General features: G+C 41.2%; 2 protein-coding genes across 5 annotated transcripts in view; one reads left to right on the top strand and one right to left on the bottom strand.

Moving 5' to 3' along the window:
* LOC131687346 (octopamine receptor Oamb) overlaps positions 1 to 22,076 on the bottom strand; it is a 356,370-nt gene that overhangs the window by 315,995 nt on the left and 18,299 nt on the right. The gene's annotated exons all lie outside the window — the stretch shown is intronic.
* Positions 8,997 to 10,557, top strand: LOC131676148 (BTB/POZ domain-containing protein 6-like). The gene is made up of 2 exons (XM_058955271.1): positions 8,997 to 9,363; positions 9,426 to 10,557. The coding sequence occupies exons 1-2, from the start codon at positions 9,353 to 9,355 to the stop codon at positions 10,555 to 10,557; spliced, it is 1,143 nt and encodes a 380-aa protein (XP_058811254.1). The 5' UTR covers positions 8,997 to 9,352.

Raw genomic sequence — 22,076 nt, 5'->3', positions numbered from 1 at the left:
ACCTGCCGAACGAAACGCCCCTCTTCCAGCGAACCAACACAGGATCGTGAGCGAAAAAAAAAAAGAAAAACTGCTAATGGAATTTCCGGTCGCAATCGAGCACGTCACCGGCAATATGGGAAGTGATTTTCGCAACACTACACACACACCCGCTCCGATGGCATTTATCCGTCGGGGTAGGGATATGTATTTGTGTACAGGGAAGGAAGCTTAATTGAGTTGTGGCCAAACGGGTTGACATGAAACCATTTTTCACCTCAATCTGATTCTGGTCGACAGGCTGGCCAGTAGTCGGCCGGCCGTCCCCATGGATTGTGGATTGATTATTCCTAAATTGGCACCCGAACTCGGTTCCCATTAGTATAGCGATTTTTTCTTTTTATTTTGGGATCGGAATTGTCCGACAGCGCTCCGCCTGGAATTGGAATTGATTAGCATGCAGCTGAACTTTCATGATTATTCAAATATGTAATCACAAACACGCACACCCTTTTACTCGAGAACGCGGGAAACGAGCTGATGTTATTATAATGACAATGTGTCCCGAAGCATTTTGCTAAATGATTATTAATGTACTTACCTCTACCTAGTTCATTTGAGAGTCAGAGATTATTCAAGTTTTGTTTTGTTTCAACTCTTTCGGAATGTCAGCTTTTGCGTCCCTACCGAACCACTTTTATAAAATTGGCACCGCAGTAGGCTGTGGATTCGAGTGCCCCGTTTCTCTCTCTCTCAGCTAGGCTTGAATAGGGTTGTGATTCGTGGACTGCCTACTACGATAGGATTGTTTGGTTGGCGGGTGAAATATGGGAATGCCGTTCCGGGAAAGTTTGTTTTGAATTTTTGATAACGGTTCGGTTCCATAAGCTCATTTGGAAAATGAGTTTTGGGTGCTCGATACCGGAATCTGTACCGCATAAAAGCACTCGACGGAACAGAACGTCACTGGGAAAAGCAGTTCAACAAGCTACACGCAAAAATAAAACAACCCATAAAATAAGTTTTTTTTAACCCTTTCATGCCCAACTTTTTTCTAGTGCATGTAGGGTTTCAAAACTATTTTTTCTTTAAAACGGTGGGGTCAAGAAACTCGAAAAACCTTTTTTCATAAAGGTAGGTGCTTTCCTTGCAGTGCTAGAAGCTGCTCAATTTTTACCTTCCAATGCTCACTACAATTCTCCTAGAATATTTACGATAGTCCAACTGCGTGGAAAACGTAGCCAAAAATAGTCTAAATTGATAAGTTTTATCAGTTTTCACTAATATTGCAACATAACGAAGTTATATGAAAAATTCATTTTCCGTCGTCAACGTAAACGGTCCCTGGCAGCACTGCTCCATCGGAGTTCAATCAGACTAACTGCAATAACTTCAGTTCTAGAGCTGATCCTAGTAAACGTTAATACTCAAATGAAAGCCAATAGTCACATTTATTAGCCTTACTTGTTTTTGTGAGCAAATCTTGCCTTAATCAAAAGTTATAGCTGTTTAAAAACATTGTTGTCCACAAACAACATGGGCATGAATGGGTTAACTTAAATTTAGGTACTTTTGAGTTGGGCGTCGCTTTCGCACTTATTAGTGTTGTCAAAAACAAAACGAAAGATTCGACTCAGTCGTGGTCTTCCGTGCAGCAAGGTACTTTTGAGTTGTTTAAGGCATACTCAAAATTAGGTAAATTCAACTTAAATTTAAGTAAATTAAACTCAAGAAACTACTTTCAACACGGTTTACCTAATTTTACCTTCCTGCACGATACCACGAGATTGAGTCAAATATACTCAATTTTAGGTAGTTTTTCGGTGACGTGTGCATTTTGAATGTTTTCGGACGAATCTTGTGACGTTTTCTAATACACGCTTAAATTCCACTATATACTGGTAGGGTATTAGAATACTTATTTAACCCAAAATTACTTTAGTCGACTCTGGAAAAGATCACATTATCTTTAGATGAAGTTAGATTCTCTCTCTCTTTTGTTTTTTTGTTGGTAAGAGGATGTATAGACTAAAAATTACCTACTGTTAGATAATGCAAGTTTCTCCGTGTAGCTTGCTATTGTCAAATGTAACTTTTAATCGCCTATTAGCGCCCGCCAAACGTGTTTAATTAATTTAATCGATGACTCAAATAAGCTCATTAGTCTGTCGAAACATAAACACATAAAGAATGGGGAAGCAAAAATTCTGATTACATCACATCGTTATCAATTCCAGTTCATCATCAACCGCCGCAGCGCTGCACGCCCGCAACCAACCAAGAGCGGAAAGTTAATTGATTACTTTGGTTTGATCTTTCACCCCATCGGCGATCGGCTTGGACAGACAGCCGGCTGTGGGAGAGCCGGATGTGTGGACATTGCCGCAACATTCGATGGAAAAGTTACTGCCACCAGCTTTTCCACTGCCATTTTTGTGGTACAATCTATGTAGACACGCATAGTGTCCAGGGTTGCCAGATATTTTTGGTGCGGTAAAAAGACAATTTTTTTGAATGAAAAGTAGGCAGTGTTCAATGCATTTAACCCCTCTAGCAAACAGATTTAAGTTGGCACCATTTTTTTCATCACTAACGCGAAAAACAATCAAGTAGGCGCGCCACATCAACCGCGATTGAAGTCAATGTTTACAAAATAGAATTTATCAGCCACCTTCAGCACTCTGTGGTTCGGAGTGGAAAGAAAAATTCGGTTATCTTGGTTCATAAAAAAACAACTAAATTACCTCAACCGCATAGTCAACCAAACGCCATAAGCGAGACATTTGCCTGCGATACCGACAAGATTCTGTCTGATTCAGGAGGGTGTCACTCCTGTCATCCGCTATGGAGATATACCGACTTTGACAGTAGTCAACATATGATGGGCCTAGCTGCATCTAGGCCCACGTCGCCCGTGCAATAGCATTGGGTTGTTTTGATTTTAACAAAGGCAGATGTTGGCTAGGACAAAATGGCTGCCTAGCAGGGGGCTGGTCTGATTCGATTTTCGTCTTCTTCCCCACATCCATCGCACTAAGGATCTTCCCTTCTTTGACATTTGACGTGTGCTTCGTCTCGTTACAAGCGCCTCTTTGTGTAAGGGTAATCTGGAAAATAACCTCTGACGAAGATGGATTAGCGGTCGGAATAGAAGAAGAGCTGCTTAGACTGGAGAGTGGTTCTAAATGGCTGCAGCCTGGTGGTGTCATTTTTCACATTTCACGAATGGAATTCTATTAGGTTAGGTTTTACGTACTCCACCACCTGAGTTGATGGGCGGCTGGTTTCGATCCCGAAATTTCGTCAAAAGTTGCTTTATTCGGCGAATCGCATTTCCATATCATTTTATTCAGATGATGAATGTTTGTCGGTTGGGCGGCAGGTGGTAGCACATGTTCCAGGTTTTTTCCCTATTCTATTCTATTCGAATGTTTCTAACTTTACTATTGATGTCGGTTGCTTCGATTGTCGGAAGAGCCCGACTAATGTATGCTTAATATTGCTTTTTTTGTTTTGCTTCGGATCCGAGCGGGATTTCTTTATGCTAAACTTCAGAACCTTTCGAAAGTACGAATAAAGAACGTGACAGTCAAAAGTGGTTCCGTTCGAAATTGAATATTTATAAAAAGAGGGAAAAATCACGTATCGACAGGAAAAGTTAGGGGACTGCATACATTATCCCGGAAAAGTATTTTTCTTTTTTGGCATAGTTTAGTAGCTGATCTGAGGAACCCGCTTTTTAAATAAAATTTATTCAATTGTAGTTTGAATATCATAAGCACGGTTTAATGCCATATAATCCAACGAAGCCCTTAATTTGTGTCTCGACAATCGAAATAAATAGCCTTACAGAAAAAACTACAACTTTCTGCTAAATTTCCGAACTGAATCTATCCGCAGATAGAATCTTCGATTTCGCAATGAACCCCCTCCCCCGCGCGAAAACGAAATCTACTTCCAATAATGGATTTTGGTTGTTTGAAACGAATCGGAAAAGCTGCTTATCGGCGAAACCGACAATCCCCGATTAGCTTCCATCAATTTCAAATTTCCCTGTCATATCGCTCGATCTTAGCAGGCACTGCTCTGTTGGCAACAAATGAAGCAGTCCAGTTGAAAGCTTCTCTTCTTCTGACACCTCATTCAGAGTTGCCCTGTAGTTCCAAAAAGAAACAAATCTGACACAAGGGGGTAATGCGCTTATTTTCATATTCATTCATTTCCACACCACATCAATACCACCAAAAAGAATCAACGTTCGGACGTAGCTAGAATAGTAATAAAAATGTTGAAATGGCGAAAATAGAAATAATGTTAAGGCAGGACGCAAAAATCAAAAAAGTAAAAAATGAAAATAGTAATTGGACGAAATTTAAGACGAAAGATCTGTAAAATTTTGAAAAATGAAATGTGTGAAATAAATGTATGAGCAAAACGAAAAATTAAAGTGAACTGAGGAAAAATTAGAATATATGATAAAAAATAAAATAAGAAAATTAGACTATTGTGTACAAGTCACGACCACAGCAACATTAAAACTTCAGTTTTTTTCAAAAGCCTTATGAAGTTAACCAATCAAAACTATTTACTCTTTAGTCCAAAGAGAATTCCCTTATTATATTAAAATGAAGAATAGAGCTTGACTATTTGATCATTTTCAATGAGAAATTTGACAGTTAATGTGCTACAATCGACATGGAACACTTTCAGCTAAAATATTCCACTGATGTTTAAATAGTAATAAATGAATGAAAATCTATAATTGCTACAAGAGGATGAGCAGTATCATTTTTAAAACGTTTTATATTAATTGTTAGCAGTTTCATTTCAAGTGTAACAATGACCACACCTTCTGGCGAATCTGTGTCATGTGCTGGGATACCAGGTATATTTTTCAAATGTACATTTCACAAAAAAATGTCTTTATTTGTCTTCAACGACGAGGATTCTTAAAAGGGTTTTGATTTTGAGCCAGAATTCTGCCAGAAATCAGTCAGACATTCGAAAAAATTATCTTCAAAACACGTCTTCACAACGTTTCAATTATCTGCAAAAAGAAGACATATCTTCAAATCTGGCATCTCTGGTCATATGCAACATGCGACCCCATTATGTGGTCAGTCACCTCTGATACAAAACTCCTATATTCCTACCCCTCCGTGGTACCAGGCGGCCTCTCGAATCGACAACAAAAATGTAGCAAAATATACAGGAAGGAACAATTGGCCAACGACATGTGAATATTTAACGGAAACTGATTGGAAACGCGGTAATTGGAACGTCAAACCCCCTGTTGAAAACGGTGAAAGCCACTCGATTTACTCGGGAGTTGCAAAAGGGTTCAGGATGATCGATCGTTCAAATACCACATCTACTACAGTGGCGACCAGAAGGCGTAACATGGGGTTGCCTTTGCTCGATGCTTGGTAAGCATCTACGACGGTCTTACGATGGGTACCACACTTAGAAACCAACGAAACGATTGGTACGATGCTGAGAGCCACATGCTTGCAGCGGCTTCACGTCAGAGCCGGAAACAATATGGTGAGATGAGGGCAGTCAACAGAAAAGGAATAAATCGATGTAAGAAACGTGGGTACGACGAAAAGCTGCTCTTTGAGGCAGAGAGACACTAACAGATCGTAGAAAGGTGACTACTAGGTGGAATTAGCACTTCGGGTTTGTTATTGAACCAACAGAATGAGGATTGGGGATGACTGTCTATGATCGCAAATCAGTCCCCATGAAGATAGGAAATCCCATAGACAATGGGACAAATATGCGATCATGAGCAGTATATACCTGCTCAAATCCAGGGGGCCCCGATAGGTTTTAAGACAGCCCTTTGTGGATTTGAAAGCGGCGTACAATTCAGTGAAACGAAACGAACATTCGCAGGCAATGCTTGAACATTGCTTTCCGCCCAAACTGATTAAGCTGATTCGTGTGGCGTTGGATGGGTCAAAAAAGCGAAGCCATTACCATGAAATCTCACATGCTTCATGGTCTAGCGGACGACACCGAAATTATTGGCATTGATCTCAGAGCTGTGGAAGAGGCATTTGTGCCTTTTAACCCTGAAAAAGGCTAGTTACAGTTCTCTAGTTTCGATGAGCTTGTAATTTGAAATACAAATGATCGAGCGTTTCGGGCTTTCGATTGTCTCACTAATAAGACGACACAAAAAATATTTTCGAGTTAATTTGGAGCGATGCTTCTTGAAGTCATAATTTTAGCGTGCCTTTTTGAGGGCTAAGAAGTTTATTTCTTTATTTTTATTTTACGAAATATCAGCAAGTTATTCCATGTTACGGATCTTTCGACCTAATGGTGACGCCAAAGTGCATACTAATGTCAGTAAATTTGTAATAGCTGGTATATTGATGCCACGTTACAATCGATTAACAACTGTTGCTGAACGCCATTACAATTCATATGGATTGGAAATATTTGCGGCAGCCAAATTTAAAAAAAAATAGATGTTATCTGCTGGGCTGTAATATCAAAATTGTCACATACTGTCGGGCATACAAGGATACGATCAAGGAAAATACGATGAAGGTTCGTGTCACGCGACGGGTTGTTGCTCTTGAAGAATTGGAGTACGAAGTCGAGCATCGTTCAGGACAACAAATATTTCACGTTGATGCGCTATCCCATGCAAACATGCCAACCCACTTCTATCAGTGTCTAGATGCGCGCCGCTTAGAAATATGACAAAAAAGTTTAAGGCGATTATGACAGTCTAGTTCTAGTCTACCTTCTCATCTTGCCCAGAATAGAACCTAAAAAAGCGCTTTACTACCAGCAAAGCAAACATGCTTTTTAACCTGATGCCCGGTTGCTTACCCATCCTACAAACGGTAACGGTCGTTCATGACCAAATACAATCACCAAGCATAAGCATCAGTACTCCAAAATCCAATGTGGGCCCTCCGCCACACTTCCTGGCACCGAAGAAACTACCCATGGACCAACCCTACCGGCCAACGAATCATCCAACACCCTACACTGTTTACTCAGCTTAGTTGAATAAGATGAAACGACGCTATCTGATAATTTATTGATTTCTTCTCTCTCTTATTGACATTCACCACTTTCGCATTGAGTTCGAAGAAAAAAGAAAACAACGACCTTCTAAAGAATTAGGAACTTTAGATACAGCAGGTCGAAAAAATGACACGTTCGTGAGCGCCTCCTAGTGAAAGAAGCACATACTACGCGCTATACCACCTCGTAGGTTTTGATCTCGTGAGCAAAAAATCGGGAAATTGAGATATAGTAGATCAAAGAAAATAAAATACTCACTAGCGCCGCCTAATGGTAGTATTCTGAAACATTCTGTGTACCACCTCATAGCTTTTGATTTGCTGAGAAACTTCGTTGAAAACAAAAACTTTCTAAAAAATCTGGATCTTGAAATTCAGTAAACTGAAAAAATAACATGCTCGCTGGCCTAGGGGCAGATCACTCTAAGAATATATAACAAATTTGCATCAAATTGAAAAAAATGCATTTAATTTCCATTTTTGCGTCAGCTTTGCACTGCCTCGCAGAAAAGTTTGTTTAACAAACGTCCTACGCTGATCCACTTTGTTCGACGTTTTGTTAAATGTAGGGCTAGTTTTTCTGTAGGGTTTTGACGTCTTACACGCAACGCAAACATTGCACGCAACGCAAAATACATTATGAATTTCTATTTTGATGGAAATAAATGCATTTAATTTCGCTGATTTTTAAAAATGCATCACAAGTGATCTACCCCCTAGTCACTGGCGCTACCTAGCGGCAGAATTTTATTTAGAGCTATTTGATCTTCCACCGGTTAGCTTTTGATCTCCTAGACAAGTTTGTGGAGAAGAGTAACTCTCTACATTATCGATATCATGAGATATGTTGATGTTAATGTTGTTTTGTCGAAAGTTTCATACATGGTTTTAACAAACAATTTCAGATTTCATTGGGTCCTTAAATGAGAAAAAAATCTTGTTTTATTACATACATCGATAAAGCTGATTTTCGTGATCACAACAATGTTTTTTCCAACACAGGGAACGTGAAAACAACATTTAAATTTAAAATAAAGAAGTATCACAGAGAACAGACGTCCATCTTCAGCATTCAACTTGTGTAAAAATTCTAACGGTTTGGGATATCCAAACCAGGTGCGCTACTGTCGTCATGTTTTTTTGTGGCTGAGTGCGACAGAATTGACAGCGGTTATTCCTCTACCCAGTCAAACTAGTCCGGAACCGATTCGGACTTCCAGCATGAATTCCAGCTCAAATGCGTCAACCGATATAGTCGGAATCGGTTGTTTTCTTTGAGCTAGATTCCATGCTGAATCCATCCAGGATTTCGAACCGGTTCCGGAATCGATTTGACGGATAGTTGGGATAGGTTGGTGAGGCGGCGCTAGTGTTTTTAGTATATTAATTCAAATGTTTACACACGTTTTTTAAATATTTTTGTTCGATCATGGATGTCTGTTCTCTGTGCTGAACCCATTCAGGATTTCGAACCGGTTCTGGAATGGATTTGACGAATAGTTGGGATAGGTTGGTGTGGCGCCACTAACATATGAACAAGCATATGGGGGATAGACCACTAGTGAAACATTGTTCCCAAACCTGAGGGGTAACCCACCAGTAAATAAGTGTTTGGGACTGTGAATAAAAGGTGGAGCTAGTGTTCTGGGAAAATTGTCGGATCGATGTTTTTTGAGGGAATTCCCTCATAGTGTTATGTCTGTTAGTCTGTGGTAGCAGGTAGTACCCACCCACTGAGACGTCCAAAAAATTGTTTCAAAATCGTTCAACACGGGTCCAACGATGGACGTTCGTTGAACGGTTATTTGGACGTTGTCCAAATTGGTCCAACGAACGTCCTTCATTGGACGATTTTGAAACCAACCGTTCTTAGAGGGCAGTTAAACTCATTCCGGAACCGGTTCGGATTTCTGAATGGAGTCATTATGGATTCCAAATCAAATGCAACAACCGATTCCGAATCAAATTCCGAATGGTTTGACCGGGTAGATGTTTTCAATGTCTATCTATTTTATTCTACTTTGATTTCGATGTTCTAAGTAAATGTGGAATGGAAAAAACGCCATTTAAAAAAAAATCGAAAGCTGGTCTCGATTTACCTACACAGCTATTTTGACACGTAAAGCTGTCATCCGAACAGGCTGAAAGCCGCGAGGGTAAACTTTTCGTTCTGATATGTTGACCTACTCGGAAGAAGTACTACCTAGAATTAAAATTTCTTTCCCGGTAAACATAAAATGCTATATAATTGAATACATTTTCACTGGCAGAGTAGTATTCAAAGCCAATTCAGTCAACTAGAACGAAAAAAACTCCCAGCAGCCATGTCGTTAGAGTAAGTTCATTTATTCAACTTAAAATTATCAAAGTGCTAATCTGTTTTTTTTTCTTATATAGAAACGCAATGCCTACTGAAACTCGTGAGCTCGCCGCCACCTTTCCAGTGTTCAAAAAACCTGCCACGAATCGGCGAGAGATCCTGTTCAACAACGAGTTCATGTCGGATGTAACCCTGCTGGTGGGCCCCGACCGGCAGCGAATTCATGGCCACAAGATGATCCTAATCAGCGCGTCGGATCATTTCTTCGAACTGTTTCAGAATTCGACGATCAACGAGATCACGCTGGAAGACGTCGAGCCGAGTATTATTCTGGAACTGTTGCGTTTTCTGTACTGCGAGAAGATTCAGCTAACCGGCGAGAATGTTCGTGAAATTTATACCCAATCGAAAAAGTGGTCGCTGGAAAAAGTGCTGGAGGCGGTGGATACCTTCCTGAATCAGTGTATTGACGCGGATAATGTGCTGAAGAAGCTGATGGAAAATCGTTTCTATGAATTGAAGTCAATCGACGAGACGTGCTTGCAAATAATTTGCGATAATCCGTTTCGCTATTTCGAGCAGAAAGATTTCGCCCAGTTGGACCGCAAGTCGCTTAGTTTGGTCGTCAGCGCCAAGCGAATCAACTGTTCGAGTGATCAGCTGATGGATGTTTTAGATGTTTGGCAGAAAACGCACCCCGAGGAAGATGTCGATGATTTGAGATTTGTCATCAGAAGCTCTAATCCGCATCCTGCTTGGGATCAGCTAAAGTTTTTCGGTGCCCTTTCGCAAACCTCACCCGGTCGGTTTCCCTTCTTTATTAAATCTAAAAATATTTACTTCCGCGGTATTCAATTGACGGGACTCGGTGTGTTTTTCAAATCCCGCGTGGACACCATAACGGCTACGGTTGAAATTTACATTCACGATACTAAGAATTACGTACATCCGCCACGGGATTACACCTTCAAAAATCCCTGTCCGGATACGGTGAATACCACTAACATTTTCTTCGAGCCCTTCGAGATGGAAACGAATGTACTGTACTGGGTGTCGGTTACATTCAAAACCCTAGTCGAACAGTTCAGCATCGTTTCCCACCAAACTTATCACAGCCAGTTCGAGTTGGAAATCTTTCAGGAAAATCCATCCTATCTGAGAACGTATCCGACGGCGGTCGCCCATTTTATCTACAAAGAAGTGAAGTAGGCGTGGGTAGGTTTTGCACTTACATATATGGAATGCACATGAATTAAGCGATGAAATAAAGGTATTTTTGAGTATAAAGTTAAAATGAAATGTTTTATTGTAGATTAGCAGCGAAAACAAAAACGTTCATCAGAAAATCAAATCAATGCATGAACTGTTTTCAGCTACTTTCATCTTTCATTTTTTAATTTAGGTAAAAATTATCATTTTTATATTGTACACGCTTATCCTCAGCTACTCATTGCAACTAAAACGCTTTTACTCAAAAATTAGTAAAATTTGTTTTAAAGTTCAATATAATGTCTGATCGAAGTAGGTCATCTCCATCCGACATCGGTACTACATCATTCCGAATAGCCTCACCTACTTTTACTCATTTTTGACAAGGTACGGTTTTTCACAAATGAGTAGATTTGACGCGTTTCCGACAAAAACCGTACCTTGTCAAAAATGAGTAAAAGTAAGTGAGAGTAGTACCGATGACGGATGGAGATGACCTACATCGATCAGACATCATGTTGAACTATCAAACAAATTTTACTCATTTTTGAGTAAAAGCGTTTTAGTTGTAATGCGAGGGGCAAGCACTAAATCTTCAATACGACGCAGTGCCAAACGTCTTACATAATTTGTTACTTTAAGTACCATAAAGTACATGAAGTACCGCAAAGATTCCAAAAAGTACGTGCCAAATTCATTGTACTTGAATTACTGAAATGATTTTAAGTACAGCACCTTCGTACTTTAAATACGCGAAATATTTTAATTACCATCAACATTTACTTTAAATACTTTAAGTACGTACACATCGATATTAATTACATTAAGTACCTTATTAAGTACAGCAGCAGAATTTTTAAATACTTTCAAAGTAAATATACTCTAATTATATTCAAAATACGCTGATATTTTCAATACGACGCATTCAAACCAGCTAGTACTTGCCCCTCGTTGTAATGAGTAGCTGAGGATAAGCGTGTAAGTAAGGAGAGTGTCGACCCCTGTTAGAAATGAATCTGTCAGTCAGAGATGCGAGACATTTTTTTCAAATGTCTGCAATAATAATAATCTTCCAAACCAGCACCAAAAATTTCAGGAAAACTATTCTTGACCAAAAATGACTTATTATTGATGCGTCATAATAAATGAAAATAGTGCATTTGTAGCCCAAGATAAGTAGAGAAATAGCTTATGGACGAAAAACCTAAAGTAGATACAGCTGTAATGTGAAACTACACACCAAAAGCCATTAATTTTCCAAAATCTGTAAATATCTGCAACCAAACTAAAAGGTCTGCAAATATCTGCATCATCGAAAAAATCTACAGCTAAAATTAAAAGTCAGCGAATTTGCAGACATGTCTGCAAATCTGGCATCTCTGCTGGCAGTGTCATCCCGAACTAATGGGGCCCCTATTATTGGCTCGAATCAAACGAGTGGATCACAGGTTCGCTTGCTTCGGTGGCCACCACGCCCGGCGTATCCTCAGCGGCTTTGCACCACTGATAAAATAAAGTACCCATTAATGCGTAGAAAGCTACGCATTTTCAATTAAAGTGGAATAACTCATTAAATGGGTAAAGAGTTTGTACCCATAAATGGGTACAGACATTGTACGTCAACCTGGGTATGTTTTACCCATTATTTTTCGCAGAACTGTAACAACAAAATGCCCATTCACGAAAATCGCGCCAGAATGAAAAATACTGTCAATAGAGTTATTTCTGAATCAAAAAAATTAAAATAAAATAACATTCATTTCACTTTATTGTCTCCTTGTAAAAGTATCCAGCTTTTTACGTGCCATAATGACTGTCTAAATTGTTCAGTTCGTAATACGTTTATGGCCCTTGTTTGACAATAATCGTTTACGGCGGTTGACGTAAAGATTAAGCGAGAGCGAGATTAAGTCATCCTACACGCAACCATAAAATAACCTACAGAATAAGTTCTTTTAACTTAAATTTAGGTACTTTTGAGCTGTGCGTCGCTTTCGCACTTATTAGTGTTGTCAAAAACAAAACGAGAGATTCAACTCAGTCGAGGTCTTCCGTGCAGTAAGGTACTTTTAAGTTGTTTGGGGTATACTCAAAACTAGGTACATTCAACTTAAATTTAAGTAAATTAAACTCAAGGTTGAGTTATTATTTTTGCCGTAGGTAAATGGAAACTACCTTCAACACGGTTTACCTAATTTTACCTTCCTAATCCCACGAGATTGAGTCTAAAGTACTGAATTTTAGGTAGTTTTTCGGTGGCGTGTACGTTAGTCCAATGCGTTGGATGTTTATTCAATGAACACCCGACATCTTCAACTGGGCGTTGCTGTCAAGCTGGCGTAAACGGTTATTGTCAAAAAAGGGCAATTAAACGTATTACGAACTGAACAATTTAGACCGTCATTATGGCACGTAAAAAGCTGGATAGGAATCTAGATAGAGATCCTATTCCAGAACTCCCTAACAAAATAAAACCGCCAACTGGATATATTTTTGATGGCTGGATCTTTTGGTTGCTCTAAAAATGCCGAACTGGTGCATATTTGCAACATTCTCAGTAGTCTAAACAGCCGTTGTTTTCGGAGCATTGCCGAAATGTTCCGTTTCCGCCACGGACTCCGATGCAGGCCGATAATTTGCAGGTTCCGCTACGATCCTTAGTTTGCAGGTTAACTCGCTTGAAAAAAATCTTAAGGATTTTTCATCCATTGTTAAGATCAATATACCCATTGACATTACCTCATCGAGTAGTTGTGAAATGGATAAAAGGTACTCATTATTAGAAACAAAAAAATACCCATTTTTTGACAACTCGAATAACTTCCGAAAATGGGCAATTTGAATACATAAAATGGGTAAAGATTTTTTTACCGTGCATGCCTTGTTCTGATACACCTTCCCGGTCAGCGTGGCAAGCAGAAAGTTAGCAAAAGTTGAGCAAAGCGAAATTGATGCTGGCAGAATTTCTGCGAGCATTTTGCGCGATTTGTGCGAAAATTCCCTCTAAGAACGGTTGGTTTCAAAATCGTCCAATGAAGGACGTTCGTTGGACCAATTTGGACAACGTCCAAATAACTGTTCAACGAACGTCCATCATTGGACCCGTGTTGAACGATTTTGAAACAATTTTTTGGACGTTTCAGTGGGTTCTGGCAACGAATTCGCTCAAATGCAACAACCGTTTCTGACAGAAGCGGTTAAACCAACCGATGCTGCTCACTTTTATCCAGAATCCAGTCAGAGATGTACGGCCAAGATCTCTGCACGCTTCCTGTCACATCTTTGTCAGATGTTTTGCTCGATTCGTGCTGAATTCTATCGGGTAGGAATTGCCAGGATCTTTGCACAGTTTATGTCCGAGTTATGCCAGGGTTTTGCTCGGTTCCTGTCAAAATTTGCCAGAAAACGCGAGCGAAACCGAGTTCGCCATAGTTCAACTAACCCGACAGGATGCGCGCAAAAATCTGACAGGGCTGCCAAACCAAGACTGACAGAAATCTAGCAGAGCCGTCCAATTTGGTAACCGGATAGGAGATGGTTACCGAAAATTTCCTATAACAATCTGGAAAATAAAGATTTCCTGGCAACGCTCCAGCTCCCCGTTGAACTCTAGCGATTTCGCCACCTGGGCGTCAGTTTGATTGGCTGGATGTTGTTGGCTCGAATCAAAACTTGTCGAAAGTAAGCAAAGTTCATTTCATATCGTCAAACTGGCGCCCAGGTGGTGAAATCGTTAGAATTCAACGGGGTGCTGGAGGGGCTATCCCTAGTTTAAGTTGGATTGAGCGGTAGCGAAGTCGGACAGCACGCGCAAAACCGATGTGGCGTAGCCACATTAGGTGGTGGTAACGAAATAAAATTGGCAACGCTAGCAAAATGTAAACACAAATGAACATTCTGGATGAACCTATCGTCAATTGACATTTCGACGAGTTTTGATTCGAGGCAACAACATCCAACCAATTAGGTTCTTTGGCTCCAGCACCCCGAACGATTTTACCAAAGAGAATAGGGAAAGAGACGAATAGTGTGAAGCCAAAAATACCTTATTGAGCAGACCAATCGTGCAATGTAAATAAACATTACTCATGCCTGAGTAGGAGGAGATAAGTATTGTACTTCTATCAAAAAAGGAATTTGAATTTTCGTCAGAATTTAGTTCAATCGTGATTGTAAGGTGCATTCTAGAGTATATCTATGAGTAAAAATAAGCTTTAGAATTATTTCATCTCTTTGTTTCGAAATGCACATCGTTTGATAAACAAATCCATCGATCGACATACGGTTTGTTTTCAAAATATAATAGGAGTCATTTAAAGTGCTGCCTGTAGAAGCGGTTGCCAAAATTCTAGTGTTGAAATCATCATAAAGGGAGTGTTGCCGTTTTGACTGATTTTCACTCTTCGTCTCTTTCACTATTCTCTTTGGATTTTACCACCTGGGCGCCAGGTTGACGATATGAAATGAACTTTGTTTACTTTCGACAAGTTTTGATTCGAGCCAACAATATCCAGCCGTTCTTTACTGACACAGTTAACCTCACTTTTCTTGACAGTTGTGGACGACTTGATTCGCTCGAAGAAAATCGTAAAGTATTTTTCTAAGTCCATGTAAACAGTACAAGCGAACTGTCAAAAATGAACGCTCAGTCCATTTGTGACGTCACCGTAAAGTATTCAATTGAATACTTTACGATGACGTCACAAATGAATTGAGTGTTCATTTTTGACAGTTCGATTGTACTGTTTACTACAGACACTTTATATAACAGACTAGCGGAGAGAAAAACAGTAAAACTAGCAACCATGGATGTAAACTGGTATCACGAAAGCTCCCATAAGCTTTGCATGGACTTCCTCTGGTACTTCCCCCCTCAAAACCCTCAAGCTCGTTTGGCTGTAATTTTTGACACTTCGCTAGTCTGTGTATAAAGTGTCTGTACTGTTTACATGGATCGAATTCTTTTCGATTTGCTTCGGGCGAATCTATAGTCGTCCACAATTTTTTCTAAGTCCATGTAAACAGCACTCAAAAAATGTAAACGTTATGCCTATTGATTTTACACAGATTTTTGCAATTAGCGGAGGCAGATAGACACTATTTGCTGGCACATAAACCTAATGTGTGTATTTACAAGTAATCTTAATTTTACATTCACATTCCATAAGTATAACGTACCCGATTCTATAACAATACGCACGTATAACTTGTGTGTGCATACATACACAGATAACAGACATCCATGATCGAACAAAAATATTTAAAAAACGTGTGTAAACATTTGAATTAATATACGATAAACATTAGCGCCGCCACACTAACCTATCCCAACTATCCGTCAAATCCATTCCGGAACCAGTTCGAAATCCTGAATGGATTCAGTATGGAACCTTGCTCAAAGAAAACAACCGATTCCGACTCTATCGGTTGATTCATTTAAGCTGGAATTCATGCTGGAAGTCCGAACCGGTTCCGGACTAGTTTGACTGGGTAGAGGAAAAACCGCTGTCAATTCTGTCGAACTCAGCCACAAAAAAACATGACGACAGTAGCGCATCTAGTTTGGATATTCCAACTACCTTCGAAACCGTTAGAGATTTTACACAAGTTGAATGCTGAAGATGGACGTCTGTTCTCTGTGATACATAGTTTATACAGTTGACACTAGAAGCTATGTGTGCACTAGGTAACATTAGCATTTCTTCTTCATATGGATTTTAAGTAGTTTGAAGCGAATAGAATTAACGTTTGGATTTTTTTCCAGTAAGTACAACCGAACTGTCGAGAAAAGTGAGGTTAACTATGTCAGTAAAGAACCTAATTCCATCCGTGCCAGCTACTGATGAGACGAAGTCGAAATGCCAAATCCTTAACCTACTAAAGATTGACTAAAAAAGTTTGCTGGATGAGCTGACATTAGTTTTGATATTCCGCAATGTTTAATCTCCCCATAACTCTGGGTTGCTGCAACCTAGAACCCGGCAACCTGCAAGCCTTGGATGAACGGAGACGCCACCAGAGTGGCTCTAGGGAAAAAATTGCTGTATTAATATTTAAATACACGTTGCATTGGATGGAGGCAGAAAAAACGAGTAAACAAACAAGAAATGAAGCGAAGCGCCATATCCAGCAGAGATACTGCCGGCTGATGCGGTAGAAACTGATTTTCCCTTCGCTTGTGTGGTTGTAGCGCAAAAAAAACAACGGCGCTACTACGAGAACGCCCTGTCAGCACCTCTCCGTCACAGACCCGGTCCCGGTCAAAAAAGGAAAACCGGGTGACGCTTTTCTCGTCCAGTTCGTGCAGTTCGAATCAAAGTGCACCCGCGCCGGAGACCTCCGATGGACATAGTTGGCTTATCAGTTCGCAAATCAGGTTCTGGCCCGAAGCTGCTTGGGAGGTGTTCAATATACATCAAATGGCGTTCCGATTGTTTATTGCCCAGGAAACGATCGAGTCGGCGTTGCGTTAGCAGCGCATGACGTAAATCATCGATAGACAATTTTAGAGCTTCGATGAATCGAATCAGTTCACTATACCCATGGTTGCATATTTGTCCCGTTTTCTATGGGGTTTCCTATCTTTACGAGACTAAGGCCGATGACAAGCTGACGCGGAAAGCGAAGCGTTTGCGGACGCGTCTGAGCATTTTTGCCGCGTTCGCCCCGCTTTTACTATGACAGTATTGCGCGTTCTACATGCACACACCAAAGAGATAGGTCAAACGCATTCGCTTCGCTTACCGCTACCGCTTCGCAAATCGCGTAAGCATGTCATCGGCCTAACTTGCGATCATAGGCAGCTCACTGTACGTTGCTGTCATGAATTCTTTTCACCTCGGAATTCCCATCTGATTAAATTGTACGGGACGTGAAAGGGAACAATTTTACGGAAGACTACAGAAAAGTTCTTATTTCACTACACTTCATATGCGCTGAAAGCTCAGTCAAGTAGCAGGCACATTCCAGAACAACACTTTCCAGAAATGCTGTTGTTTATTTGCTTTACCTCGTTTCCTTCCGCCCATTCGATGTCATATAATCCACTGCGGCAAACGACGACGACAACGAAACACCGGTGAGATAAACAGATGGCGTGCGGTAAGGAATTTCAATTGTCATCACGATTTAATGACAATTTCGTCCGTATACTTTCTCCGCTGTCAGCCCAGCCATGGCATGCCTAGATTCTTTAGCACAGAAAAAAATACTGCTACCCATCGTTACGCGAGTTTGCCAGCGCAACGCATCACACACATACAGAGACAGAAAAAACTCCACCGACGACGACGACGATGATCTCGTCGCTTCGAATAAATTATCTCTCGTGGAAATCGCCCCCCTTCAGGATTGTTTCGACTCTGCGAAGACGAAAAACAAGCCATGTGAAAACTTCAAAGCCACCTACCCTACCCGTCCCGGCGGCGGGTGTGAAGAAAGAAAGCAAAGGATGGGCCGATCTGTGCGGTGTGTATACGCCACTACCCAGCCGGAACGCCACGGAGCTTAGCTGGAAAGATAAATTAAAAGCATCAGCTGTGGCATGACTATGGCTATGGCGAAAGCTTGGCCGCAGCGGACTCCGGCTGACGAGAAGCTATTCGAACAGGATGTAGGGATGGTTTCAAAGGGGAGGGCGGGTGAAGGAATCGTAATGAAATCCTTTATTGAGTTTGTCTTTGTAAGGGCCCCCCCTGGAATGGCCGAGTCGTGCGGGATAGGAGGGTGTAAATTTGTACTGAAATTTGGTCTAATTGGCTGCTGCTGTTTGGCGTAAATTGAATTCGTACTGGCCGATAAATGGTTCTACTAATGTGGAACTAGCGATCTGATGGAAGTGGTTGGTTTTGAAGAAATTTTCGGTGGATTAGCGAGGGGACGTAAAGTAGCATAATTTTGATCAACGGTTTGATGACTGATTCTGTCTTGGCACGGTCGCCATGTATAGGTTAACCGATGGTAGCGCATTTTTCGGATGATCGGGGGAAAACGTGGTCGATATAAGAATATCAACGATCCTAAGAGACTGAAATCTGATTCCAAACGATTCAAAGCCGGACTCTCTGCAGTCCTCTTCCTGAGAGCTTTTCAAGATTTTCCGACAGATACTAGCTACAGCCGGTGTGCAACCCATATACGTTTCCAACAACAATGAAGCCCAACTGTGCCACCAACGGAGCAGCGGCCACTTGTTCAAACATTCAAATCCGCGCGTGATGTCATGCCGATTTCTTCTAACTTGAACCAAACAACTGTCATCGTAGTAGTCGTCGTCGTCGTCGTTGCCGTCGTTACCGCCTGCGTGATTGCTTTGATTTTGACTAATTTGGGAATGCGACTACGACGAATATAGCCAACGAGCCGACGGCTAATAGTGGCGACATCGCCGACCGTCTCCATGCAGGATTAGGGTCGACTGAGCTGTAGGCACCCCTACACAGCTTGAGATCAATTTGGCTTAATTCCGATAATTAGAATAAATCAAAACACGCAAAGGGCTGAGAGGTTCGGTCGTTGTGTCATCGTGTGCGGGTGTGTGTGTCACTCCAAAAAGGTAATCGTCTTTCTTTGTCTCGTCCTCTCTCGAGCCTAAGCTGATTTGAATCAAATCACTGATGAATGTATCAGTATGATTTGATTTGACTTACTCCGTGGCCATCACTAGATCTTTGCCCTGTGGCTCTTTGTCTCCGCGCAAAAACAATGAACGAACGAAGCTGCGGTGGTGGCATCCGCGTACAGTTTCGTGCCAAATGGATGGCTTTATTTTTATCGAGCAGCAACTAAGTACAGTAAAGACACGTTTCTAGCCCCTCTTCCTCTCCCGTCCCGGTCCTGTCCGGGGTTGAAGCATCCAACCATCGATCACGGCGTTTTATGGTTTCGGTGGCATGTTGGCTCACGTGACGTTTTGTGTGGCTTGTTGTTTACTACCCCCCCCCCCCCCCCGAGTGATCGTGGTTTAACTCTTTAGCGGACAATGTCGGCGATAAATGCGCAGAATGTTGGTCGTTTCTGCGCAAAAAACGAGATAGAAAGTTTCGGCATTCGGTCGGTATAGGGTTAACCGAAAGTGTCGAAGAATCCTCGTCTGCGGAAGCGATGTTTTCCGATTTGTACCGGTTGATTGATTGAAATGCACACATTCCTATTAGTGACAGTAGGAGCACAAAAATAGACATTGGTTCTGTAGTATATCTGATCGTACAACCCGATTGAGCGATAGACTTTCACGGTAATATGCGAAACTGCCAAAATGGCGCTGCATGAAAGTCTTATGGCGATTTCGCTTGAACCTGAAACTGAGTCAGGTTCTAACCCCAACCGCTGTCAGTTCATACATTTTGACAGCAGTTGGGATTAGGAACTGACTCACTTTCGCCTCAAACAAAAACCACATTAGTTTTTGGGTAAAAATCTGTCGTTGGTGATCTGCTACCATTTGACCACAGAGAATAGACGTCCATCTTCAGCATTCAACTTGTGTAAAAATCTCTAACGATTTCGAAGGTAGTTGGGATATCTAAACCAAGTGCGCTACTGTCGTCATGTTTTTTGTGGCTGAGTTCGGCAGAATTGATAGCGGTTATTCGTCTACCCAGTCAAACTAGTCCGGAACCGGTTCGGACTTCCAGCATGAATTCTAGCTCAAATGCATCAACCGATAGAGTCGGAATCGGTTGTTGTCTTTGAGCAAGATTCCATACGGAATCCATTCAGGATTTCAAACCGGTTCCGGGATGGATTTAACGGATAGTTGGGATAGGTTGGTGTGGCGGCGCTAGTGTTTATCGTATATTAATTCAAATGTTTACACACGTTTTTTAAATATTTTTGTTCGATCATGGATATCTGTTCTCTGTGCTGGAGGTTTCCTCCAAGTGATTCAAGTTGACAATCGATTTCATCGCCCAGTCTTCCATCCGTAAGGTACCCTGCTGCTAATTAGTGTACAGTTTATTTAATTCAATTTATGTTATTAATATAAGTCTGCAGTTTTATGCACAGTAAAATTTAAGTACAAATTCTTTCTACCGCCTGTACGACACGGTTTGCGCTAGTCTATTGATTGTCCAGCTCCCGACGGATCAAAATGGTTTGTCAGTGACAGCTGGTACAACGAAGCACCGATTTTTTCTTCGTTCCGGTAGTGAAGACTACATCGAGATGACCTTGCGTGATTATCACGAGTTGTTTACTCTTCGGTATTACTGTACGGCCGTCGTTGACTTCAAAAGTGTCAAAATTGGACCACTTATTCGAGAAGTAAAACGTTTGCTGAAGGATAAATCTCTGCGATGAACATGTTCTGAGGTAGTTGGGATTGAAACGTAGTGATTGTAGTGTTTCATTGTTTATTTTACTTTTCTCGTCTGTGTTACGAAAATATGTAAGTTCCGGTAGAAGCACCTAGGCCGCCCTGTCATCTGGGGTCTGCTGGGCAGGACCTAAATGACAGGGCGGCTAATGTGCTTATAGCGGAACTTACAGAACTAAGGTCGTTTGTATACTTCAACTGCTATAGAGCTATGCAATGACATGGATAACAAGTCCGGTAATGAAAAGTTGTCATCTCTTGCCCTATTCATCGAGCTTATAACTTACGACATTAGATTAAATGCGCAATGCTCAGTCAGATTTTTGGCGGTTTGCTGACCGTTCGTTCGATTTAATCATTTTTAACTTATATTTCATGCTAATAGATGGATGGACGACTTGAGTGAGACATTTTAATGTAATAACAATATTTTTGTTAGGTGAAATATCATTTGAGCCGGTGAAACAGGTGCCAATACTGTCCGCCTTGCATTTGAACAATTTTGACAGATTTCCGAAATGGATTCGAGTAAATATTAGGTCTGTTCCAGTACCAGGAGAAACTGGAAGTACTTCGGAGAAAATCGTTCCTGTACTCTCTTCTTCTCTTTTTTCTTCTTCTGGTAGCAAACCGGAGTAAAAAGGAGCAAAGATTTTTTGCTCCTGTTTACTTCGGAGTGACTTCCGTGTACTGGAACAAAACTATTGTTGGTGGTAGTATAGGAATCTTGCTCATCTTCCCAGCTAAAAACCAAGGAGGGCGAATCAGGGTGGACAACGGTTCCCTCTGGGAAGAACACCGCGGTGTCTTCCGGGATTCGTGGCCATTGCGTTTAGAACCTGACTCAGTTTCGCTTCAAGGTTAAGTTGGGCTGTCGAAGAAACCTGAATTCGTCGATCGTTGGTGTGACGCATGCTGCTTTTCTTTCCTGGCTTCCGTTAACACATAGATTCTGCGTCAACGTGACCACTTCCTCGGGAAACTTGTCCGCAACTCTTCTTCAGCTTGAGCTTGTGCGACCACCCCTGGCTGCTACTCCGCTATCTTGAGTATACTTGGGAGTAGTAATGTGCACCTCCTGGTAATCCTAAAGTGTTGATCAATACCGGCAAGGGTAGATCGCGGAAAGAATGTTAGTCCGCTACTTGCTTTTGCTAGAGGCCTTATATACTAATGCGTGCTCCACAAGTATCACGGAAGT

This window comes from Topomyia yanbarensis, chromosome 1 (assembly GCF_030247195.1).
Source record: "Topomyia yanbarensis strain Yona2022 chromosome 1, ASM3024719v1, whole genome shotgun sequence".
NCBI lineage: Eukaryota > Metazoa > Arthropoda > Insecta > Diptera > Culicidae > Topomyia > Topomyia yanbarensis.
Note: the sequence above shows the minus strand (reverse complement) of the source record. Positions and strands in the feature narration are given on the sequence as shown.